A 21,806-nucleotide genomic window follows, 5' to 3' on the forward strand; every position below is an offset into this window, starting at 1 on the left:
CAGGTCGTTATCGATGTTTACACAAGAGGGGGCAGTGCTGGTCATCATGCCGGGCAACTTGGGGATCCAGCCAGCCAGCCCGCTGGGCGTCCACCCCTTTCAATTTCGAAGGAGCAAAGCACGCAGCCACTAATGGATTCGACGCAGCCACCAGGTTGATGAACCTAGGTCATTTACTGCATGGGTAGGGGAGGTCGCCATAGTGTCACATCACTCAGTGTGCCAATCAAACCGTCGCAGAAAAAGAAAGCATTGCGCACGCGGGAGGCGGGAGGTAGAAAAGCGGTCAGGCTCACATTCTTTCCGTGTGCGAACTCTAGTAGTCCTTGGGTACCGACCGCTACGACTGTGCCGCCATCATGCAGCCATGTTTCGATGATAGAGGCATTCCATCTACCAGGACCGCTTCCGAGTATCAAGAAAAGAACTAGACATATCGAATGCTTGGGCTCAGACGGTCATTTCAGCATAACATTGAACTAAAAGAAAAATGGGAAGGGAAGTGCAACGAGCACCTATCAGGCTAAGTATCTGTACAAGATAGACTCTGCACGCCCGGGCAACCGAAGCTGAGGCAGTGCAAGTGATTGATGTCAGCGGAGGCGCTTCCCAGTCGAGTGTGTAACCCTCCTTGGTAAGCGAGCACCATCTGAAAGCCCTCTACGGGCGATGATGCTCGAAGACTTGACATAATATTTCAGTTACTACAAATATACCGATTTTTTCCTTGGTTCTTGACATGGAAGCGCCCTCAAGGTCTGATCAATGAGATGCGAAAGAGCAATTAATGGTGTGGTTCCTGGGTTTATCATTGATCATGTCGGTGCAATGGGCAGGGTGTGGGCGTCTGCTCAAAACGCGCTGAGAAGCCCATCTGGGCGAGACCCCGGTCACAATGTAGGCTGACAGGCACCCAGGGATGAGCGGCTGCCTCACTCGTACCGTCGTCATTCAGCCGCTTTCCAGCTGAGGACTCGTCATTCTGTGACCCTGCCTCGCAACTTAAAGCGCCCTGATAAAATTTGCAAACAGCAAGGAAGGAACAATATGGCCATGTTCATCAAACTCCACGAGAAAACGCAGCCATGTCTTTCCGAGACGAGATTGAAGCGCTATCCCAGAAGTCGAGCGAGTATTACGCTTATCCCAGGCCTGACCTGAACAGCCTAAGTCAGTACCTAAAGTCTTTGTCCATCTACAATCCAGGCTGTGGGCTGCCAGAGACTCGCTCGACCCTATCAGAAACAGACCGCACGTCCTCTTTCGCCGTTGTTCACGACATAGCCACGGGCAGATGCCAGCCTTTTAGCTCATCCTCAACAGGGTTGACTGACTTCGTTGGTCGTGGTATGGATGATCATGGACCCTCAGTGCTCTTCTTGCGTGGCCACGGCTCCCCCGAATGGCTAGAAACGATAGGGGAGAAGTACAGAGTCAGCCCAGAGCTGTACCGGCGGCACTTGCGGTATCTTGAATTCTCTCACAACAGCGGGCGGAATCTGCACTCGTGGCCATCACTGCCGTCGTCGTCTGCCCGCGTGTTCCAGCTGACGATTCCGACGATCTGCACCAGAAACGTGAGCGAGTCAGATTACGAGCCTGAAGATCTCCAGTCAGCGCGTCAGTCGATGGAGGAGGCAATGGGCCAGTATTTCAGACAACTTCGTGCGAAAGCCACGGTTGCCGAGTCCGTGGTGCGAAAATGTCTTTTGCTCAGCAAACAATACTATGTCGTGGAACAGACAATCTCAATCGAAGTTGGCCCGCCGGGTGAACACTGGCGTGCTATAGTGTGGCTCGACACCGGGAAGGACCTATCTCAGAGCACACAGCATGGAGAACCGTGGAAGCCTTTTGCAGGCACCAAAGCCTGGGAGACATATTTCTTCCCGGTGATTGTAAACCTTGCATCAGACCCATCTACGAACCGCCCAAGTGACCCTACGCCATATCCCAGCCAGAACAGTGTCCACGACCATACCAGGTTGCAGGCTCATCCCAAGGACAGAAACGCAGAAGAGTGGAAAGCGGCACAGAACATAGCTTTACTGCCATTTCAATACGGATCACGCCTCGACAAGAGCCTTGCACGACAGGATACACTGTATGCTCTCGGTGAAGTCTTCCAGTTCTCCGCCTCTGCTGAGGTTCAGTTATTGAACCTCCTGCAGAGCCGCATTGAGCATGAACTATCGTTCGTGGGAACGCAAGGGGGCAATGATGAATACCGTCCGATATCGCTGTTGAACCTCAAATACATCAAGACGCAACTAGCAGCACACGTTCAGAACTTGAATGAAACTGTTGACCTGCTCCAGAACCGCAATCACCTTGATTGGCCACACATCAAAGGCTCCAGGGAAGAATCAGATACCGTGGAAAGGTCCGCCAACATGCTTCTTGCCGACTTCAAATATCTCTTGAAACGGGCCGACAGCCTGGCAAATCAGTGCGATCAGGGTATGACAACTTTGGTCAACAGCTCCATGATAGACGAGTCAAGGCGCTCAGCACACTTGGCTATGAAGGTGCAGAGGCTCACAGTCATAGCCACCATCTTCATTCCGCTATCTTTCGTCTGCTCCGTCTGGGGGATGAATCTTGAAGTGTTGGGGTCGGGATCCCAGCCCTTTTGGAAGTGTGTCGTATCAGCAGTGCCTATAATTTTGATCGCTTTGGTGATCTACTACTCGGACAAGTTAGTTCGACTGTCTAGGAAAATCTTTCGAGCCTTCAAGAAACGAAGGAACGGGCTTTACGATGGAAAAGGATTCGGGTCATAGCACCATCTTCCGTTAAGAATGGAGAAGTTTTGAGTCAAAAGTTCAGTAGTTTAGTCTGACGGTTCTATAAGAGACGGGAGTATGTATGTACAGTTGAAACGTCAATAGCAGATCATAAGACTCGTATATACGTACAACTGATAGGTTATTTCGCAGATGATCTAGCCATGCTGCCTATGGCCTCTCACCTCACATTTCTTGAGTTTGACAGGTAGGCTCTCCACGGGCATACAATGAACTGAATTTGGAGTCTGCGAATGAGTTGGTAGAGTAAATGTTTATCCGGTTGCTGGCGGCACAATACCTCCTTTCAGGGTGATCAGGCTGGAGTCTTATGAAGTACCTTCAGGTCACCCCTCCATCTGGATGAAAATCACTCTGCGTCGTGCATCCACCAGATAAGGTGAGTTGGAGGTACCCCGCTACGGTCGACAATCTCGCACGCAATATCGCCTTCAAGTTTAGCTTTCGGCTCTTCTCCTATGGCGAGTACTCCGAACCGAGCCGCAAGAAGGGTTATATATTTGCCATCACCCATGTTCTTGCCGCCGATTTAGTGTCTTCAAAACCCAAACGTCGAACCCATCGCAGTGTTGAATATCTAGCCGTATTAGTTTTGGCAGCTTAGCAACTCACACATTGTCACCAAGTCTGGATCCGTCAGCATGCCTGCGCAAGCCACCAACGCGCCTAAAATCCAGCCATGGAAGGCGATGAAGTCCCGGGAGGAAGATCCCATCCCAGATTTGAAGAAGGGAAGAGACGACGACGATGATGAAGACCACACCGCGCAGGGTGCCTCTGTCACTAAGCCGATGGATCGAGACACGGCCTCGAAGAAGTTGTCGAAGAGCAAAGCCAAGTCGGACCAGTCGACCAATTGACGACTAGCTACCGCAACCTGTAAGTGGTGCCCATGAAATTTCTCAGGAGTCCTCAAGGTTAATCAGCTGGAGTATGCAAGACGTTTTGCCCGTCTGGAAGATATTTGTTGTAATCGGAAAGGGCTTTTCTTTTGTGCACACGGATGGTCAACAAATGACGGGCTCAAGCTATTGCTACGGTTGTTATACTGAGATAACATGAGGATTCTTCCTGCCAATTCACCAATGCGTTATTTAATGTTCCAGACTATTGATAATCGATTTCTGCATGCATGACCAATAGCCGTACATCAATACTCTCCCTTAATGTCCGGCCCGAGCTCTGATCCGGAAGGGGGAATGCACCATGAGGGCATGCTAAGTGAAGTCAACATCTTGATATAATAAGATTCGGGCGGTCTAGGGGCTTACGCCAAGAAGTACTGCAGCCTGTGTCCAGTGCCTTGAAAACCAACACCTCCTTGTCCGTCTGCTCGGGAAGCCAGTACCATTTCTGCTTCTCGTTGTGGTGTATAAGGTGGTTCTCAGCAATGAAGTTGGGATATAGCACGTCCGAAGCTATGAGATCATCTCTGTCCACAGTGGTGGCATCGCAAATAGCGAGCGGCCAATCCTTTACTGGCACTCGGAGCGGACGCCAGACCCTGGGAGCATTCTTGTATCTTAGCATACTGGATTTAAATGATGAAAGACGTAGCACCCACGTGATAAGCTGGTATCTCGACTGCAGAATCTTATCAGACGTGCTTTGGTATAACTCTTCGATGATTGCTTGGGCAGCAGGTGGAGTTACGTCTGCAGTTGAGTACCCATCGGACATCAGTTCCAGGTCTCATGCAGTGGATGGAGTAGCATACCGACATGCGTAATTAGGCTAGGCTGGGGCGTCAATGGGATTCTGCCTTTCAACTTTGGAAATGCTTCCTCCCGTCGCCGAACCTAATCATGTCAGCCTCGGGATATCAAAGGTTGAGATAAGCGACGGACCTGGTAGTCCAGAGCTCGAACGTGTTTGGCGCCCAAGGCTTCAAGGAAGTATTTCTCCAGTTCCTTGCAGTATATACCTTCGATTGTCTTCTCGTCTGCAAAGTCCTCGTATTGCATCCGCGTTTCGAGCTCATGAACTGCAAACCCTTGCGCATCAAGAGACGGCGGTGGGTTCTGGTCTCGAATGCTCTTAAGCTCGATGGGTATGGGTGTTTGCTTGACATTGGTCCTCGGAAAGTCTTCCTTGAGGTAGTACTGGAAGCTATATGGCTTGACTGTGTCCCATAGCTTGTCTCGATTGATAAAATGAAGGGGAGCTTCTGAAGGCAGGTTGTATGTTTTGGTCAATCATGCTGCAGTAACAGCTGACAAGGATACTTGCATATTGACGTCAATGAGACCAAACAGGGAGACTCTCTTACCAAGGACGTTATCGGGTACGCTTTGCTGAGCCATGGTAAATATCTGTCACACTATTACCCAGTGATTCTTGGCGGATAAAGGGTATGGCCTTCAGTCGTGTCGTAGGTCGTGCGGAACCTCAACCCCTGTGACAAGAAGAAGTCCTCACCACCAGGAGGGGGATGTTTCCTCGGCTAGGGAGGGGAGATGGAACAAAATTGCGCCGTATTTTAAGCCTCATTCTTGACGCCAAGGTCGAGCCAGATTAACCCTCATTTTCTCTTCTGGGGTTGAATCCTTGTGTAGGGAGAGATGCAGACTCAGCGCAACGGGGGTTCTGGCCCACGCATGTCGCCTGGCCGTCCCATCGCTTTCTGCGCAAGGGTCGGCAAACCGTAAAAAGGACAAAGGTGTGGCAGCCAACCACAAAAGTCATGCTACCCAACGTCGAACCCGACGTGGACGATTTTGCAACAATCTGGTCGCCAGTATGGGCCGTCCCATCCACGGATCGGCGGGTGGCGTGGGAAACGGCTAACAAACCGGGCGTAATATGGGCACGTGGAACTGTGCATGATGCCTCTGCAGCATTTGTGGCAACACCTCCAGCGGCACAACTGTGATGATTGATGATTGGGTGCCTTTCAGTTAAGGGTATGGCTGGTTGGCGGCCGTCTTATATAGGCATGCATGCAGGCGGATAAACCCACATACTCCTTTGTGCCTGCTTATCTATTAGTTACATCAGAATACATGGATGGTACTTGGTTTTGGTGGTCGATCACCCATGCAGGGCAAATGCAACGCGTATGAATCTGGATGGCTTCACATCGCCATCATCGACGATTATCAGCGCTTCGGCTCACAAAATAGATTCAATATTCTTCGTTGTTCTCCGCTAGCTTGCCTCGAATACACGTGTATCTTCAATTTAGCCTCCCATGGATGTGTATTCTTGTGTGATAGTGAAATCAAAGGATCCTCCAGCCTGCACGTGAAGCACGATCCAAACCATAGTTAAGTGAACTTGCAAGTTTGACATGGCATCTTGGGAGAAAATGAACCCACATTATCCTTCTCTGGATTCAGGCTCAGAAATCGCTGCTTCCGTCCAGGGACAGCCTTGAGATGCAAGATGAAATACTGTTGCGTCCCGTCCAAGATCAACAACAGACGTTCACGATAATGAAAATCATAGCCACGTAAGCTTGTAGCTACTTCAATATGTTTGTGATATTACTATGTGTTCTTAAGGCAAAGTTATCACTCTGAAGTCCTGGTATTGTTATTTGGCTTTCGTTCGTGCCATTAGACGGATAGCAAAGAAATGAAAGGAGCGTCTGGCATATCAAGGGCCGATAGTTCTCGTGTTAGGAGTTCTGTTCCTAAGAAACATATGCCAAAGAGTGACTCGGATTGAAAGGGCAGTGATATAATATCTTCCTTGGGAAAGCCAACTCTGTGGAAGCATCTAGAACTTTAGGCCTAGTTGCTAATCAGAAAACAGTTCGGTGACTATAGACAAGGCAAGGTGGCTTACATCAAGACAATAGTAGATGCTTCGGCAAGCATGCCCGTTTCCGTCAGTGTACATGACGTGCTGGTCATCCTTGAAGCAGTTGAAGTTGTGGAAGCCGTTGCTTCCAGTGCTGCCAATAGAAGATTGAGTCAATTGTCGTCCCGGCAATCGTAAAAGTAAAAGGATAAATATGCAGCGCGGTACTCACCCAGCCTTCTGGAAGTTGGGATACGACTGAGCGTTAGAGTCGATGGCCCATGTGAAGGTCACACCAGTTCCCCCGAACGTGCAGGAATGCGAACCGCCCTCCCAGTGGAAAACGCCCGAACCAGGGCTACACGCATTGCCTGCGCCTGGGTTGAAGTTGCAGTTGCTATCGTTGGCGCAGTACTATTTGGAATCGTCAAATGACCTGATCTCTTTGTGCGAAATTACGATTATTCGGGGAGAAATCTCACAACAACAGTCGAGTAGGTGACACAGTTGAGCAGATGGATACCCTCTGCTCTCTTGGCGAGCAACTTTGTGTCGACATCTGGGGACGGTGCCGGGGCTGGGGCCGGGCTGGCGATAACGCTAGCGACAAGAGCGGCAAAGGCAGTCAGCTTGGACAAATGCATGATGAAAGATTCGGTATTGTTGAAGATTTTTGGATTTGATGAGATTTATTGAATGCTTTGCTGCCTGGCAAAATGTTGGGGGAATCACCTCTGGACATCATGCTGGGTATTTATCCTTTTCTCGTGTCGACTCCATCAACCGCTAGGCGAATAGTTCAGGTTACCTCTCTATCGTAGTTCAAAGAGGATGGCTGTAATTTCAGGCCGCTGGGGAAGTTCTAGCCTCCGTGCATCGTCACCCCCCCAGCTCTGGGTGCATTGCGGATTTCACGACTTGTTCTGCACAGTCATGTTAATAATACCACCCTCCGTCCTGTTGTCACTCTCCTTCCGATGGTCGTAATAACCTAATGCACCTAAAGATCACCACCTGCATGCAAAAGAGCAATTCGTCATGACAGCTCTTGCACCAGCTCCATGCCGTGTAACATGCCTCACAAATGTCGGTGACGCAGGCCACCAATGAACAGAAAATAATCTCGGGGTATTGAAACAGGTGAACGTGTTTAGCAGCACAACGTCGCTGACTAAAAAGGCCATGTCTAAGACATCTTCGATGTAGTCCTCAACACTATTGCTAAAGACTCGACAGGAACCCATCCTCGATAATGAGATCCGAAACCAGGTAGTAGCAAAGATGATTTCTATTCATAGAACAGCTATGAGCCAGCCATAATAACACCACACTCCAAGAGGCCAAATGAGAGAAGCAGTGTCGAACAACTGCCAGGCATGTTTCCACGGGCCTTGCCAAGGGAGTCTGTCTCTTCTCCGTGCCAATGGTGTCAAGCTTTCCCTCTCCGTCGAGTTCCCCACATCGACCCGGCCACTGAGTAATCCGTGCAACGAGATGCTGCATACAACTCCACTTGGCTCAAGCCACTCAGATCTGATAGCCTACTTGTTCGGGAGCCAGCCGAGCCATGACTCCACAGATGCAATTAAGCTTTTTGCGCTGTACAGGGATGCCAGGGGCCCCTGCCAAATCCTGGGAGGGATTTGACCCGTCTCAACAAGTTCAAAGTATTCAACACGGAAGCGATACGGTTCCCCCAGGAGGAGCGCACATTAATGTTGAAAGAGAGTCTTCACATCAAGGCGCCAAGAAAAGGTGGTTTCAAGACCTTCACCTGTTCCATTCTGCCGTGTCAGCTCCGACACTCCTCTGGCTCACAAGGTCACCTCTTCGCCTTCGCTCCGCTCTCCATCTTCGAGTGCGGTTCATGATTTGACCTTGCATGAAAATGCTCTTGCCGTAAAATACCGCCTAGCTGGATCCACATCTTTCAAGTAGGCTATCAGGGGAAGGCATGCTTGAGCAGTCGTACGATACGAGAAAGAAGTGGATCGGGAAGAACTCCCCGGTGTCGATGTCATTCGCAGAAACAATGAGCCACGATTGTTCGGAACAAATGGTACACTGGATTTTGACTAATGCAGAGGGGGTTGAGTAATGAGCATGGGTCCATTTATCGCTCTGAACAACTAATTCAAATTTCTTGTGCTCGTGTAAGGACGCCCAGGGATCACAAGAGAGATAGTCTTAGACTAACAAGAAGACCACGTCCCAGTTGAGAGCAAGGATTAAGACATATCGACAGAACCCGCCATGCACTATGGCCCACAGTAATCAACAAGGTTGTCTCGGAAAGACCGCATCTTGACTCCAGAGGGAATAGTCAGAACCGGGTAAGGAGGGGAAATGGAGGCACAAAATGCAGTTCTGGTTGAAATGAGTTCCACAAGCATTTGGAGCCGCATAAGCGACTGCTCGGTAAGCACGTTCTTAAAATAACAAGTGCGTCACCCTTGCCTTTCGACGGCACAGAGCCGCTAGTATGTTAGCCAGGACGCATGTCTGCCCAACACATGGATCACAGGGCCGCCCGAGAGGACAGACAGCAACGCCGTTTTTGTATCGTCACCCAGCGGGGTGAAAGTGTCGTATTGGCTGCGGCGTGCTCGGTTCGTTGGGTAGCACGCGTTTTTGGACTGAGTAATCACATCCTGAGGCTCGAAAGAGGACAGGTCTGGGGGGTAGAGACATGTAGGCACTTCTAATGAATCGACGCCTATCGAATTGCCGAGCAGTGGGTATGTTGAAAGTATTCCCTCTGACACTATTGAAGGATAATTCCATGGTAGGTGCAGAGAGCCATTGATGCAAATCAGTGAATCAACATCCCTGTTCATCCTCCAACCCAAGAAGGGCATTCAACACCGTACAGGCAGCATAATTCTCGAATTGCTCGAGCCGTCATGGCATATCGTGTGTTTGACTGCTTGTAATCTGTCTCCGAGAGACTGATTCTCAGCTGTGCCAAGATTTCGCGCAAACGCAGGAAACGAACCTCCTGCAACAATAACCCTGATCTTTGTTCCCTTGCAAAATCGATGGGCTGTATCGTACAGTGAGAGCTTTACCACCTTGTTCTGTGCCCGCTTCGGATCGAGTCGTCGATAGATTTCGGTGATATTGTGGGACTTCCCTTTGCGATCCACCTCACTCAGCCGAACCCACAAGTCTGCGTACGGCAGGTCGCTTTTGTGATGAAGGGTAATAATAGGTTTGCCAAAGATCTCCAGGTCATCTTGGAGCGGGGCGCTATCGAAAACAAGGACATCCGATCGTGAGGCCAAGGCACTATCTTCGACACGACCTTTACTGACAAGATGCGGGCCGCCGATGGTAGGCGTGGGATCTGATGGATCAAAAGTAAAAGAAGAGTAATGAAGTTCGCCAGCTGGCTCATTCGTATCTAGGCGTTGGCCTGCATGTAAGAACCAGTCCTGTGGTTTGGTCTCGGGCGGCCACTTCTTCATGCCGCGCCACTCCTCGGCTCCAGTTACGTAGATGCGTACGGCATCTGGCCTACTGCTGTTGCCCTTCTGGCCAAGATGCTCATCAATCCAGTCGAATATCTCTCCGAGATTACTGATACCAGAGGCTGGAAGATGCGACCATGGTCCGACCGTCAGGCCAACATTGGTGCGCTCGCTGATGGAAGCGTACTGGTCCATCGTCTGCACCAGAAATGGGTCGAACCATCCCGTAGTAAGCAGGATGGGGACGCTGAGGCGCTCCAGCGCCATATTGTGCTGCATTGGCTTGTAATACTCGTCCGTGATGTCTGAATGGGTTATGGGGTAGTCGAGCCACTCTGCCTTGGTGCCAAAATATGACTTGACTGCGGGCGCCAGAGGCAAGTCTCTCATCACGTCCTTGATCTTGCTATTGCCCACCACAAGTCTCAGGGGCCCACGTTTAGGACTCCATCCCTCGTCCTCTTGGTGCGCCACCATATCACTCCAGGAAATGCGGTCCAGACGGAACGATCCGGTGCCCCAGTAATGGGTGCTGTAGTCATGAGGTCCAACGGCGATAGATGCCGTGACCAGCTCTGGCGGCGGATCTCGCAGCAGGGCCCACTGCGTGTATCCGAGATAGCTTGCTCCGTAGGTTCCGAAGCGGCCCGTCCACCACGGCTGGCCGCGCATCCACTCGACGATGTCCTGTCCGTCGTTGGCCTCAGCCCTGGCGGGGTCAAAGGTTCCACCGGAGCCGAAAGTGCCACGGCATGAGACGAGGACCACGCGATATCCGCGCGCGGCGAGGAGACTGGCGTCGGTGATGGCTGTCAGCAATGTTCGTCCGTATGGGCCGTGGACGAGTATCGTTCCACAGGCCTCGCGGCCTCGGTCGAGACATGGCGTGTATACATCGCCCGCCAGAGAAATTCCGTCCCGGAGAGGGATCTTCACAGCTTCAACCGTATACGAGCCAGATTCAGGTCGTAGGCCCAGGTACCATCCTCCGAGGCGGTCGACGAGTCCTCGGGCTTTGCTCCGCCTCTGTGACACCATGGCTGGTGAGACGTCACGTCAGGATAAGAATTGATAGAAACCCCTCATGGACATCATCTGTTTGGAAACTACAACGTGGGAAGAATTTAGATATTTAACTGCGTTTCAAAGTTCACAGTTTGTTTCATGGCCGTCACCACTAATCTTACGATCCCCAGCGCAGCCACTGATGGATGCAAATATGGAAAGCTGAGTGCTAGTGTGCCTTGGACAAAACACGGGGGACGCTTTCAATGACGACATTACGCGCGCCACCAAACTGAATCCAGGCTACGGCTGTGTTAGAAGATAAGATACACTAAATGCGGTGATGCAAATCCTTGATCCACACATTCCGGCATCCGGGCTTCCTAATCCTGGGATGCATGTTTGTTCCCTGGCCTCCACTCGCCCACGGGCATGCAGGTGCTGATGTCTAGCTATAATGTGAGAACCTGTCTCTGGTCCATGACAATTGCCGTCTTGTCAAGAGGCAGCAGCGCCGGTGCCATTGGAGGGCTGAACGAGAACCTATGGCAGGTAAGGATCACCCTCAAAGAACCCATCTGGCAAATGGAATGATGGGTCAAGTTCTCTAAGATGCTTGAGAGTTTCGCTGACGATATCATGGCCCCAATTGAATTGACTGAACTCCTGTGGCGTTTCTGGTGCATGGTCAGCATAATAGTGGGAGAAGGCCAGCAGGCAGAAAACCCTCACTTGGGACGTTTTGCACGTATTTTGCAGCTTCCTCGTGAATCATATCAACCTGGTCCTGGCCGGCGCTGCTCAGAACTTGAATTGCGCTCGCTCTGTTGCGCCGCGTCTTCTCGTAGACCTCAAGCCTCTGCTCGACCTGCTCGGGCGTGGCGCCATAGAAAGCAAGCCCAAGCACAGCGCCGTCTTCGATGCCTTGAGCTCCACCTTGACCCTGATCTATATGTAGTTATTAGAACTGAGTCGATAGTGTCCATGGGAGAGGTAAGGGCTTACGGGGAAGCATCGGATGTGCTGCATCACCAGCCAAGACGAGCCTTCCCTTCCTCCAGGTGGGGATCGGTGCACGGTACAAGAGAGGCCATTGCTTGATCTCTGTCGCCTTGCTGTTTGTTATTCTTTAATATTTATTTTGTTATAAAGATCAGGAGGGTGTGATACTTACTCCAGAACGGCCAATATGTCTGGGTGAAATTCTTTAAAAGCCTTGAGAAGGTGGGACTTCTCCACGGGCGCTTGCCAGTCTAATTGGCGTCAGTTCGCAGATCGCCGAGTGGCGAGATAGGTCTCTTGCCTTCTTTTGCTGCCTTGGCCATATCCTCATTGTAAAACATGCCCACAAAGTTGTGTACTTGGTTGCTACAACCGATCAACAGTAAGTACGACACAGAGGGGAATGGCCAGCAACACTCACTCTCGACAGGGGTAAGTCACCAGGCGATTGGAGGTCTTTCCGTTTGTAAACAGCCTCAGCAGTCCGTCGCTGTTGTCAACCCACCACTCGGTGGCTGGATCTGCCTGGATATCTTCGGCAGGAATGAGAAAGCGGAAGCAACCGTTGTAGAGTTTCTCAGGCTGCGGTGGGTTTGCCCGCCCAAGGACATGCTTGACAGCGACTGAGTGCAGGCCATCAGCAGCAATTACCACGTTGGCCTTGGCAATGTCACCATTGGCAAGAGTCACAGAAGGTTCATCGGGATCCTTCACCAATCTTGTTAGCACGTATTTGACTTGTCAAGGCCACTCAACCTTACATAAGAGACAACCTCCTGGCCCAAACAGATCTCGGCCGGGATTCCAATGCCATCAGGCTTGACCGCCATAGTCCTCAGCGCATCATGGAGATCGACCCTGTGCGAGAAGTAGAACGGTTTTCCATACTTTGACCTGACCCAATCGCCCATGGGCGTGAAGTTCAGCTCCCGGCGTGAGGATCCCTCACCCAAAGAGATGCCGCGCACGGTGACCAGGCGCATGGCGACTGGGTCGAGACCCCACGCTTCCAAGACACGAGCCGCATTGGGGGGTACATGAATGGCCGCTCCAAGCTCATTATTCAGGGCTGACCTCTCAAAGATTCGGACGCGATGTCCGGCGCGGCGCAGAGACACGGCAGCTGAAAGGCCAGCGATACCAGCTCCAACAATAACAACATCCAGCATGATGAAAGCAGTATTCCTCTGATCTGATCTGTGTTGGCTGTTTTCCCTGGGCTGTGATTGGCAATGTACTGTATATCTAAGTTGAAACGCGTCAACCCACCATCCACTGGTTCAACGGTTCCCTTTCATCCAAGAGAGAAACTTCCGCTAGCTCGGAACCGAGGGTTGCACACGGCGACGGGATCCTGTTCCTCCGACCGGTCTGGAAGGCACCCATTTGTGTCGGGCAAATGTACACAAAAGGCAAGCAAGTCGTATGCAAGGGGGTGGCGACCTCACCTCGGCGTTGGTTTTAGGCCACAGCACCTGTAATGTCACACCTAGATCGGGGCAACCACATGGTGGGCATTGCCAACACAGTAAGGTGATAGCACCACAGCACTGTGGCTGGACCACGGTGTGATGCAATGTCTTTTGTCTCCAATAAAGCAAAAGCCTTTGCACCCCACAAGCGCAGACACAGCCGTGCAGGGGATTCCGACGCCAGGGGGTTTAAGACGCGGCACGATTTCCGGAACCCCGCAAGTAGTGACACCACACCATCCCGGGGTTTGAGGTAAATTTCGCCATATTGCTGTGATGCTGCCAACGGTTTCTCTTCCGGGGGCCGCCAGGCCCGAAAAGGTCTAACGCTGGGTGAATGTAGTTCAGCACATAAGCTAGACCATGGTGACAGGTCCAGCTTGAAGCAAACAAGTCTCAGCTCCGGCTTTCAACGTGGGGTTTCCAACGCGTATTTCGATGTGGATGCAAGGAGTGAAATCCGTCACTCATGTGTCCTTGAACCAGAGGATTGTAGTAGCGTCCTGGCCATGGTTTCCTTGCATTCTATGCTGTTCCCGACCCGGTCCATGGTCCATGTCACACCGATACACCGATACTTCAGCAATTCAGTCACCACCCAAGACTCCCACGGTTGCTTTCGGCAGACTTTGTCCGTTGTGACCAGACAATCCCAGCTCCCTCCCAGCCCCTGGAATTAGAGATGTCATGATACCTAGTGCAACTGCAAGTCTGACAAGGCCCAAAAACTAAGTTAAATGGAGACGGAGACAGTTCTTTGTTTACGGGGCCTTAGCTCGTTCACGGGCAACCGATTCTGGAAGATCACATGCAAGGGAGCCAGCAAAAGAAAACATTAAACCCAATCAGTCACGACAAAGTGGCGATCATGGCACGGCCCCGGAAAAAGTGTGCGAGCAAAGATATGGTCGAACCCCACCCCTTCGTCTCAGTACAAATCGACGGGTCCTCTCAAATTTGGAAACGTGCATGCATGAGTCAAAGTTCACTTGTTCAACTTGGTAAACATTGGCGACTTCAAAGCAGGCATCAAATACATCAGACCACCTGCCATTGAGTAACCGAACCTCCTGTCTTGCCGGGATACCCTGACCTGCGTGGAAACAGCGTTGGCTTCTGGGAATTGTTCCACACTGGCTGAGACTGGCCTAGCTCTCCCCTCAATGCTACTCTAATCTACTACTTGTACAAGTGCTGGATCTCTGCGATGGGCCCACCCGCCGCCAGTGCCATCCCTAGTTCCCCGGCCGTGTTCTAGCACCACGGCCCCTGCCGCTCGGTCGATATCCCCTTGTCTGAACATGTCTCCCCGAGAGAGCACCTGGACCAGCCAAATGGTACACCACCTCCCTGCAATGGCTCATTTTCCACCTGTGTCCGTGGTCGTATTGCAGCCTGTATTGACAGGGAGATAGCGATGCTTGCAGCACTTGGGCTAGACCTGCCCGTGGAGATACTAAGACAGGGGATATGTACACCATCATGTTGCTGTTGGCTGCATCGAAGCGAATACCCTGCAATACAAAAAAAAAACCGGCTGCTTCAAAAACAATGTGGCATCCTGTCCCTGTTGCTGCTGTTGCGTCTTTGCCAACATTGTTGGGTCTGTGGCTCCCTGCCTGAATGCTCTCGATCCCCCCTTTCTTTTCTCATCTGCTGCCCGAGCACGTTTTCCTGCCTTCTCTTCCGTACCCCATCATACTACAACCTCTCCATCTATCTTATGGCAGCTATGAAGGCACGCAGTTCATCACCAACAGCCAAGCCGGCTGAGGGCGTGAGCCCTAGCCCTCCGTCTTCATCTTTGCACCGCCCGAGTATTTCCGAGAAGCCACCAGTGGTGGCTGCCACGACACAGCGAGGCTCCTCTGCAGTCGAAGATCCTACTGACGAGCCGAGACCGCATCTACACGCAAAGACCTTCTTGGCGGTGTTCGCCGTCTGCTTGATCTATTTCGTTCAGATCGTCAATGTCGTTGGTGCCGGTGCTGTAAGTGCTCATAGCCCTGTACTGTGACCTACATGTATGTTCGAGTCCGCCAGATGGGGCCATTCTAACATGTGCTTTCTTCTTCCTCCCGTCTCACAGCAAACCAACAGCATCGCCATCACACTCAAAGGCACGGCAAGCTCCGTATGGCTGTCCTCGCCGATCGCCATCGCCACCGCCATCCTCAGCCCTATTGTGTCACAGGCGGCTGACTACTGGGGTCGACGATGGTTTCTTGTCTTCCTCACCTTCCTCGGCGCCGTGGGCTCCATCATTGTCGCCCGTGCCACGTCGATGAACATGGCGATCGCCGGGTTCACCATCACTGGTCTGTCGTACGGCGCACAGCCGCTGCTCCACGCTGTCTCCTCCGAGGTCCTGCCCCGCCGGTACCGCTCGTGGGGCCAAGCCGCAGATCTGACCTCCATGGGCTGCGGTGGTATCGTGGCCCTCCTGGTCGGCGGCGCCTTCAGTCGCACCCCCAATGCTCCTTCGGAAGGGTTTCGCAACTTTTGGTACATGACAATGGCCTTGTTCGCCATAGCCTCGCTGCTCACCTTTCTTCTTTACCACCCTCCGCCTACTGCTCGGCAGCTGGACTTCACGTTCACTGAGAAGCTCGGCAAGCTAGATTGGATTGGCTACTTTTTGCTAACCACCGGCATCTTGCTTTTCTGCCTCGGCCTCTCCTGGTCTCAGAACCCCTTCCCATGGTCCGACCCTCGTGTCTCGGCCACGTTTGCCGTGGGGCTCTTCCTCTTGGCCCTTCTGGGTGTCTACGAGACCTTCTTCAAGAAGGACGGCATGTTTCATCACTCCCTGTTCCGCAACCGCAACTTCGCACTGTCCATGGTCTGCCTCTTCTGCGAGGGACTTGCCTTCTTCGCTGCCAACCAGTACTTTGCATTCCAGGTTGGTATGCTCTATGAGACAGATTCTCTGCGCGTTGGTGTCAGGTACATGGTCACTATGATCGTTTCCATCGTTGCTGCTCTGGCCGCTGGCCTTTACTGTGCCATCACCAAGAAAGCCCGCTGGATCACGGTTGTCTCGTTCCTGATCTTTGTCGCCTTCTTTGCCTGCATGGCCAACACGAATGAGAACAGTAGCAATGCTGTTTGGGGCTACCCTGTGCTTCTGGGTACAGCCATGGGGCTTGTGCTTTGCACCATTGTCACCCTGGCTCAGCTCTCTACCCCTCCGGAGCTCATTGCCATCACATCTGGAATGTCCATTGGCATTCGATCACTTGGTGGCTCTGTTGGCCTCGCAGTCTGTGAGTTGCTTCGAGTTGTCGATCATTTCTCCTAGACGCTAAGTGTCACGCAGATAATGCACTCTTCACTGATGCAATGGGTCATCTCGGTGACAACATTGCTAAGGCCGTCATGCCGCTTGGGCTTCCCTCGTCCTCCATTGGCCCTTTTATCGGTGCCTTGACCGCCCATGACAATGATGCGCTCTTCCATGTTCCTGGCGTCACTCAGCCGATCGTACAGGCCGGCGCTACCGCACTGCTTGGGACATATGTGAAGGGCTTCCAGCATGTCTGGGTCGCCGCGGCTTGTTTCGTGGCCGTCGCTACTATCAGTCAGTCTCAGTTGAAAGGATTGTCGAATCCTGCCCATCTTGCTAATTTTCTCCGCAGTTGCCATCTTCCTCACGGATCCCACCAAGGAATTCACGATGCATATCGATGCGCCGGTGGAGAAGGAAGAGGAGCTTTATGCTCACTAAAAGAGGAGCCACAAGTTGCTGCTGGTCACAGGCTCGCATTCTGACGATAAGAAAGCAGCTTTCTTCTACAGAAATAGTTATAGCAGCCCAATGAGTACGTAGGGTAGCCATTAGCGGTCCTGTAAGAGACCTTTCGGTCCTCGAGTGTAGAGGCGATTCTTTTGCGAGAAACACATAAACACATGATTGAGGAGTGTGGTGCTCTCCGCGCCGCTGTGTCTGTGATACAAAGCAGATATGTTTTCTGCCACACCGTTATTCATCCACCTCGCCAACTCCCGATTAACTCGGCAATTGGTCGCATCTGTCCAAGGGATGGTCAATGAATCCTTGATTTTTGCCAGAGCAGGCTGCATGCCCCGAGGACAGTCCAACGTACTGTGCAAACAGCCAGGGATCGTATAGCGATGTTGCATCCAGCTCCACAGACCACCTGTGGCCCCGTGTGGTTATCGCTCCGAGAGTACGGAGTACGGAGGCGCGCAGGGGTGGATTTGGAAGCTCTTGTGTTCAGCTATCCACAAAGTAGGTAGCTCAAGCGATGTTTGCACTGCAAGCCACATCACAAGCGATATGAGGGGCTACCCGCGGGCTACATCGGATTGAGCGAGATGCCTAATCAGTCATATTTTCAGTAGATGAGGGAAGAATCCCAGGGCTGGGATTTCACAGTGACCTTGCGGAATGGTGCCGAGCATCGGGCAGAGGAACACTTTTGCTCATCTGCTTGCTTGTTTCGGGCTTCTCAACACGAGACAGTATGCACAAGTCAGGTCAATGAGGTGTTCATCTCGAGAAATGCTGCGTGTGCTAGGTAGTACATGCTGCACTACCGGACTTCAATCGAAAAAGCAAGCCTGGAAAGCATTCCAGCGCCAACTTTGTGGGTGCCTCGGTGATCCTTCGAATGGGGGGAAGCAAGGGAGCATCTTTTCAGCCGTGACGACACCAACAGCCAGATCGTTGCTTTTTTCCCTGCCCCACCCAGACTAAATCAGACTTCCCGAGCTTGGGCAAGCTCTGTCCAAGAACGGTTGCGTACTCGGCTGGTGAATTTATGGGAAAGCTTGCAATGCTGAGACGGGAACTGTTCCATTGTGCTTTGTTCAAGCAAGCAAGGAAAGGGGGGATCAAAGAGTAACTACCTACGCCACAATGTTACTCACCGCAAAGGCCGTGCTTCCTCATCGTGTAGGGCCATCTACACGGTCGTGGCAACCTTGGGAAGACTCCTCGCCCTAAGCAGACTAAGTTTGATGTCAACCGTTGCCAAGTTTGGGGCCCATGACCAGAACCAGAACCTTTCTTTACAGACCTGTCCTAGACACCCTCCAACATGAACAAACGAGGTAATTGAAGGTCACACTAATGATGTGGCGGCGGCGGTTGACCCGCCTGTCGGCACTAAGCGCAACAGAGGTTAGGCATGTCTTGCTTCGACACGGTGATCACTTTTTGTGAACCTTTCCTTGCTTTTTCCCATTTGGCACTCCCGAAGTCCGACGCCGACGAGAACAAGGCCTTGTCCGTCTGCTGTGATGACATTTCGGAACATGTCCTTCCTGATTCCACGAGCTTGATTTGTCTGCTAGCAAGTTTGTACCCTGGCCGTCGACGTTTGAGTTCTGACCAGGTCCAGGGTGTGGTCCAGATGTCCCGATCTCCCAAGTATGTGACGACGCGATGGAGTGTGGCCAAGGAGGAAGGGCTGAGTGCGTGCCCTGACCCCCGTAGCCCGTAGGGGATGCTGGGTAGCATTCCAGGTCCCTGTCAAGCCCCCACAGCGGGAGCAAGGAGAACCGCCGGATCATTGATCGGCTGGAGCTACCCACACTCCCTACCTAGTGAGATAAACCTGTAGACCCTAGATCCCAGCCGCTGCACAGGAAGAGCAAACGTGATCCGAATGTGTCGGAGGATCCAGCGGTCCTTTGGACGTCGTATCCTCTAGCTCCCTTACAGCACCGGATGCTCATCCTGTTGCTATTTTCTACCCTTGTCCAGGGGAACAAACAACCAAGGTGATGAATGATAGCAAGTAGCCCTCCTTTCACACCCACACCCCCCCCCCCCCCCCCCCCCCCCCCCCCCCCCCCCCCCCCCCCCCCCCCCCCCCCCCCCCCCCCCCCCCCCCCCGGCCACCAGCCTGGCCTACCTCACTGGCCAACACAAGCTTCTTCTGCGTGACAGCCTGCGCCCCGAATTGTCAGTACCTGCGGGTATGCACCTGATGAGACGATCTCCCAGAAAGGCCCCGACAAAAAAGAACGCAGCTTAATCGGGGGTCCGAAACCAGCCTTTCGTGGGCGGATCTCTTTCGGTCCTCTCACTGCATATACATAGGTTGGATCCGCCGGCTGGCCATCGAATCACCTGTGGCAATCTTGCATGTCTCCTTTTGTTGAACCATTGACTTGAAGTTTGTGACCTCAACTCGACAGGAACTGTGAAGACGAGGCAAGATGTTTATCGCACCGCCAGCAGTGCGGGCGGTCATCACTGACTTCATCTTCACTGGACTCGCATTCATCTTCGTGCTCTTGCGGCTGGGTACGCGGGCATTCATGATCAAGAGTGTTGGCGCGGAGGATTATCTCATCCTTGGGGCAATGGTGAGTTCATACAGATATCTCTTTTGTCATTTGGCCCGAGGCGAGACATATCCGCCCTTCTTTACAGACCCTAGAATCTGGCGGACAAGATCTTCTGAGGACGATGCTGCACATCTGGATCTCTGGTGGGCATGATGAGGGCCGGGCTGACCCTGTCGTGACGGGCATATGAATACTCGAGATCTCGAGGACGAATCCATGATGATTGTCGATCACTACCTGGTCACGCGAAAACCTGGCTGACTCGAAACCTTCTTCCTTTACAGGCCTCGTCAATAGGATTTCTAGCTTGCGTGATGCTGCGTAGGTCGATCGAAATCAAGTAATGGTCTGAGCCATCTTGGACTAACATTGATTGACTGGTCAGAAATTGACCATGGACTTGGCCGCCCAGTTGCCTTCGAAGAAGTCCACCTGTTTCTCCAGGTATCTCGCTCTCCTATCCCTGGACCATGATTGTATGATCAGCGTGGCGAGTAGGAGTGCTAATTGGTCATTCCACCGATGCAGGCTCTCTGGATCACCGTCGCGATATACAACCTAGCTTTGATTCTCTGCAAACTGTCCATCGTCGTCCAGTGCTACCGCATCTTTCGAACATCAAAAGTCCAGAAGTTTCTCAGAGTCTACTTTGTCATCCTCGTCATATATGGGCTGTGGGCCTTCTTCAGCTCGATTTTCGTGTGTATACCTGTCGCCGCATACTGGGGCGCCACCATTGGCATCACGGGTCGATGCATGGACCGGAACGCCGTCACGTTCTCCAACGCCGCCCTCAACATTGTCAGCGACTTTGCCATTGTTGCTGTCCCCATAACGCTCTTGCGAAAATTACAAATACCGAGAAAACAAAAGTATATCCTGATGTGTGTCTTTGGCGTCGGCATCTTCGCATCTGTCACGTCCATTGTCCGACTTCACTCGCTGTACCTGATTGGCAGGACTCCGTTCGACAAGCAGTCAAGTAAAGCCTCAACGCCCCATCTCATGTTTCTGCAGGCCCATGTTGCTAACAAAGTCTCTCCCATTCAGTCGCTGGAGTCGACATCGCCATCTGGTCCTGCATCGAGGTCAATGTCGGCATCATGTGTGCTTCCGTCCCCGCTCTCAAGCCCATGGTCGCTCGCGTCTTCCCCAAGCTCCTCCTCTCCGACATCTACTCGCGCACCAAGCGCTACTACGGACACAGTGGCGGATCAGGGAACCATGGCGGCAGTCGCGGCCGCAAGGATCCACGGTCAGGTGGCGGAGGGACTGATGCCATATCCTCGAAGCAGCAGGAGGACAGCGGCGGCTCGACAAGCGCCAGCAAGGCCGAGATCAAGGTCATACAGTCGTTTGAGATGAAGAGCATTCCCGGGGGCACGAGCAAGGACAGCGCTAGTGGTGACGGCAAGGACAGCCGGGACGGCAGTGAGAATGGGCTGGTGAACAGCTCGTGGCAGGCGGATTGCTACACGACGATTGGGCATAACAACCGAATGGTTAAGGGTAGAGAACTGGTTTGATGAAGGGTCGAATATGTGTCACACCTCTATCCAGTATATGCTTTTCGTTCGTACCATGTAGTTTGAGCGAAATAAGACTCTTCGATCCCTCTCAAGGGTCGAAGGCTTTACACCCGGGTTCCCTCGGATTAGTCTGTGGAAAAGCCAAGCCATTGCCCTTTCTTTTTACCTCAGACGAACGAAGCGATAAAGATCAGATGAACCGAACTCAGGCTCTGGAATACCCAAGAATGGCAAGGGGGGAGAGCCAATCCCTCCCGGAATGCTTGTGAGATGGTAAACAACTGGAAGGGTTTTCCCCATCAGTGACCCTATCTTTCGTTGAGGTGCCTACTCTGTACTGCTGGTCATTCCAATGGGAGAGTCTTGGGGCTGGTTTTACAACGGTTGCTGGATATTGCGGGCGAGGTTCTGAACATCCAGTGTTTCAGACGCAGCTCGGTTTTGTTTTATTGGATC

At 52.2% G+C, this 21,806-nt stretch overlaps 7 protein-coding genes across 7 annotated transcripts; 3 read left to right on the forward strand and 4 right to left on the reverse strand.

Moving 5' to 3' along the window:
- Nucleotides 1–1,085: 1,085 nt before the first annotated feature.
- On the forward strand, nucleotides 1,086–3,667 carry E0L32_011350 (uncharacterized protein; the record flags this gene model as incomplete). Its single annotated transcript, XM_031134069.1, has 4 exons — nucleotides 1,086–2,698; nucleotides 2,855–2,862; nucleotides 2,928–2,994; nucleotides 3,412–3,667. The coding sequence occupies 4 exons, from the start codon at nucleotides 1,086–1,088 to the stop codon at nucleotides 3,665–3,667; spliced, it is 1,944 nt and encodes a 647-aa protein (XP_031000668.1).
- Nucleotides 3,668–3,914: 247 nt separating this feature from the next.
- On the reverse strand, nucleotides 3,915–5,110 carry E0L32_011351 (uncharacterized protein; the record flags this gene model as incomplete). The annotated part of the gene is made up of 5 exons (XM_031134071.1): nucleotides 3,915–4,024; nucleotides 4,079–4,462; nucleotides 4,525–4,606; nucleotides 4,655–4,974; nucleotides 5,077–5,110. 5 exons carry the CDS (start codon nucleotides 5,108–5,110, stop codon nucleotides 3,915–3,917), a joined length of 930 nt encoding a protein of 309 aa, XP_031000669.1.
- Nucleotides 5,111–6,527: 1,417 nt separating this feature from the next.
- Nucleotides 6,528–7,195, reverse strand: E0L32_011352 (uncharacterized protein; the record flags this gene model as incomplete). The annotated part of the gene is made up of 4 exons (XM_031134072.1): nucleotides 6,528–6,548; nucleotides 6,597–6,705; nucleotides 6,784–6,965; nucleotides 7,034–7,195. The coding sequence occupies 4 exons, from the start codon at nucleotides 7,193–7,195 to the stop codon at nucleotides 6,528–6,530; spliced, it is 474 nt and encodes a 157-aa protein (XP_031000670.1).
- Nucleotides 7,196–9,409: 2,214 nt separating this feature from the next.
- On the reverse strand, nucleotides 9,410–11,059 carry E0L32_011353 (uncharacterized protein; the record flags this gene model as incomplete). Its single annotated transcript, XM_031134073.1, has 1 exon — nucleotides 9,410–11,059. The coding sequence occupies one exon, from the start codon at nucleotides 11,057–11,059 to the stop codon at nucleotides 9,410–9,412; it is 1,650 nt and encodes a 549-aa protein (XP_031000671.1).
- Nucleotides 11,060–11,569: 510 nt separating this feature from the next.
- On the reverse strand, nucleotides 11,570–13,197 carry E0L32_011354 (uncharacterized protein; the record flags this gene model as incomplete). The annotated part of the gene is made up of 5 exons (XM_031134074.1): nucleotides 11,570–11,703; nucleotides 11,759–11,974; nucleotides 12,032–12,141; nucleotides 12,450–12,736; nucleotides 12,790–13,197. The coding sequence occupies 5 exons, from the start codon at nucleotides 13,195–13,197 to the stop codon at nucleotides 11,570–11,572; spliced, it is 1,155 nt and encodes a 384-aa protein (XP_031000672.1).
- Nucleotides 13,198–15,232: 2,035 nt separating this feature from the next.
- On the forward strand, nucleotides 15,233–17,227 carry E0L32_011355 (uncharacterized protein; the record flags this gene model as incomplete). Its single annotated transcript, XM_031134075.1, has 4 exons — nucleotides 15,233–15,490; nucleotides 15,536–16,766; nucleotides 16,820–17,080; nucleotides 17,139–17,227. The coding sequence occupies 4 exons, from the start codon at nucleotides 15,233–15,235 to the stop codon at nucleotides 17,225–17,227; spliced, it is 1,839 nt and encodes a 612-aa protein (XP_031000673.1).
- Nucleotides 17,228–20,291: 3,064 nt separating this feature from the next.
- Nucleotides 20,292–21,347, forward strand: E0L32_011356 (uncharacterized protein; the record flags this gene model as incomplete). Its single annotated transcript, XM_031134076.1, has 3 exons — nucleotides 20,292–20,297; nucleotides 20,350–20,803; nucleotides 20,872–21,347. 3 exons carry the CDS (start codon nucleotides 20,292–20,294, stop codon nucleotides 21,345–21,347), a joined length of 936 nt encoding a protein of 311 aa, XP_031000674.1.
- Between the last annotated feature and the right edge of the window lie 459 nt (nucleotides 21,348–21,806).

This window comes from Thyridium curvatum (assembly GCF_004353045.1).
Source record: "Thyridium curvatum strain D216 chromosome Unknown NODE_104_length_128155_cov_78.148999, whole genome shotgun sequence".
Lineage (NCBI taxonomy): Eukaryota > Fungi > Ascomycota > Sordariomycetes > Thyridiales > Thyridiaceae > Thyridium > Thyridium curvatum.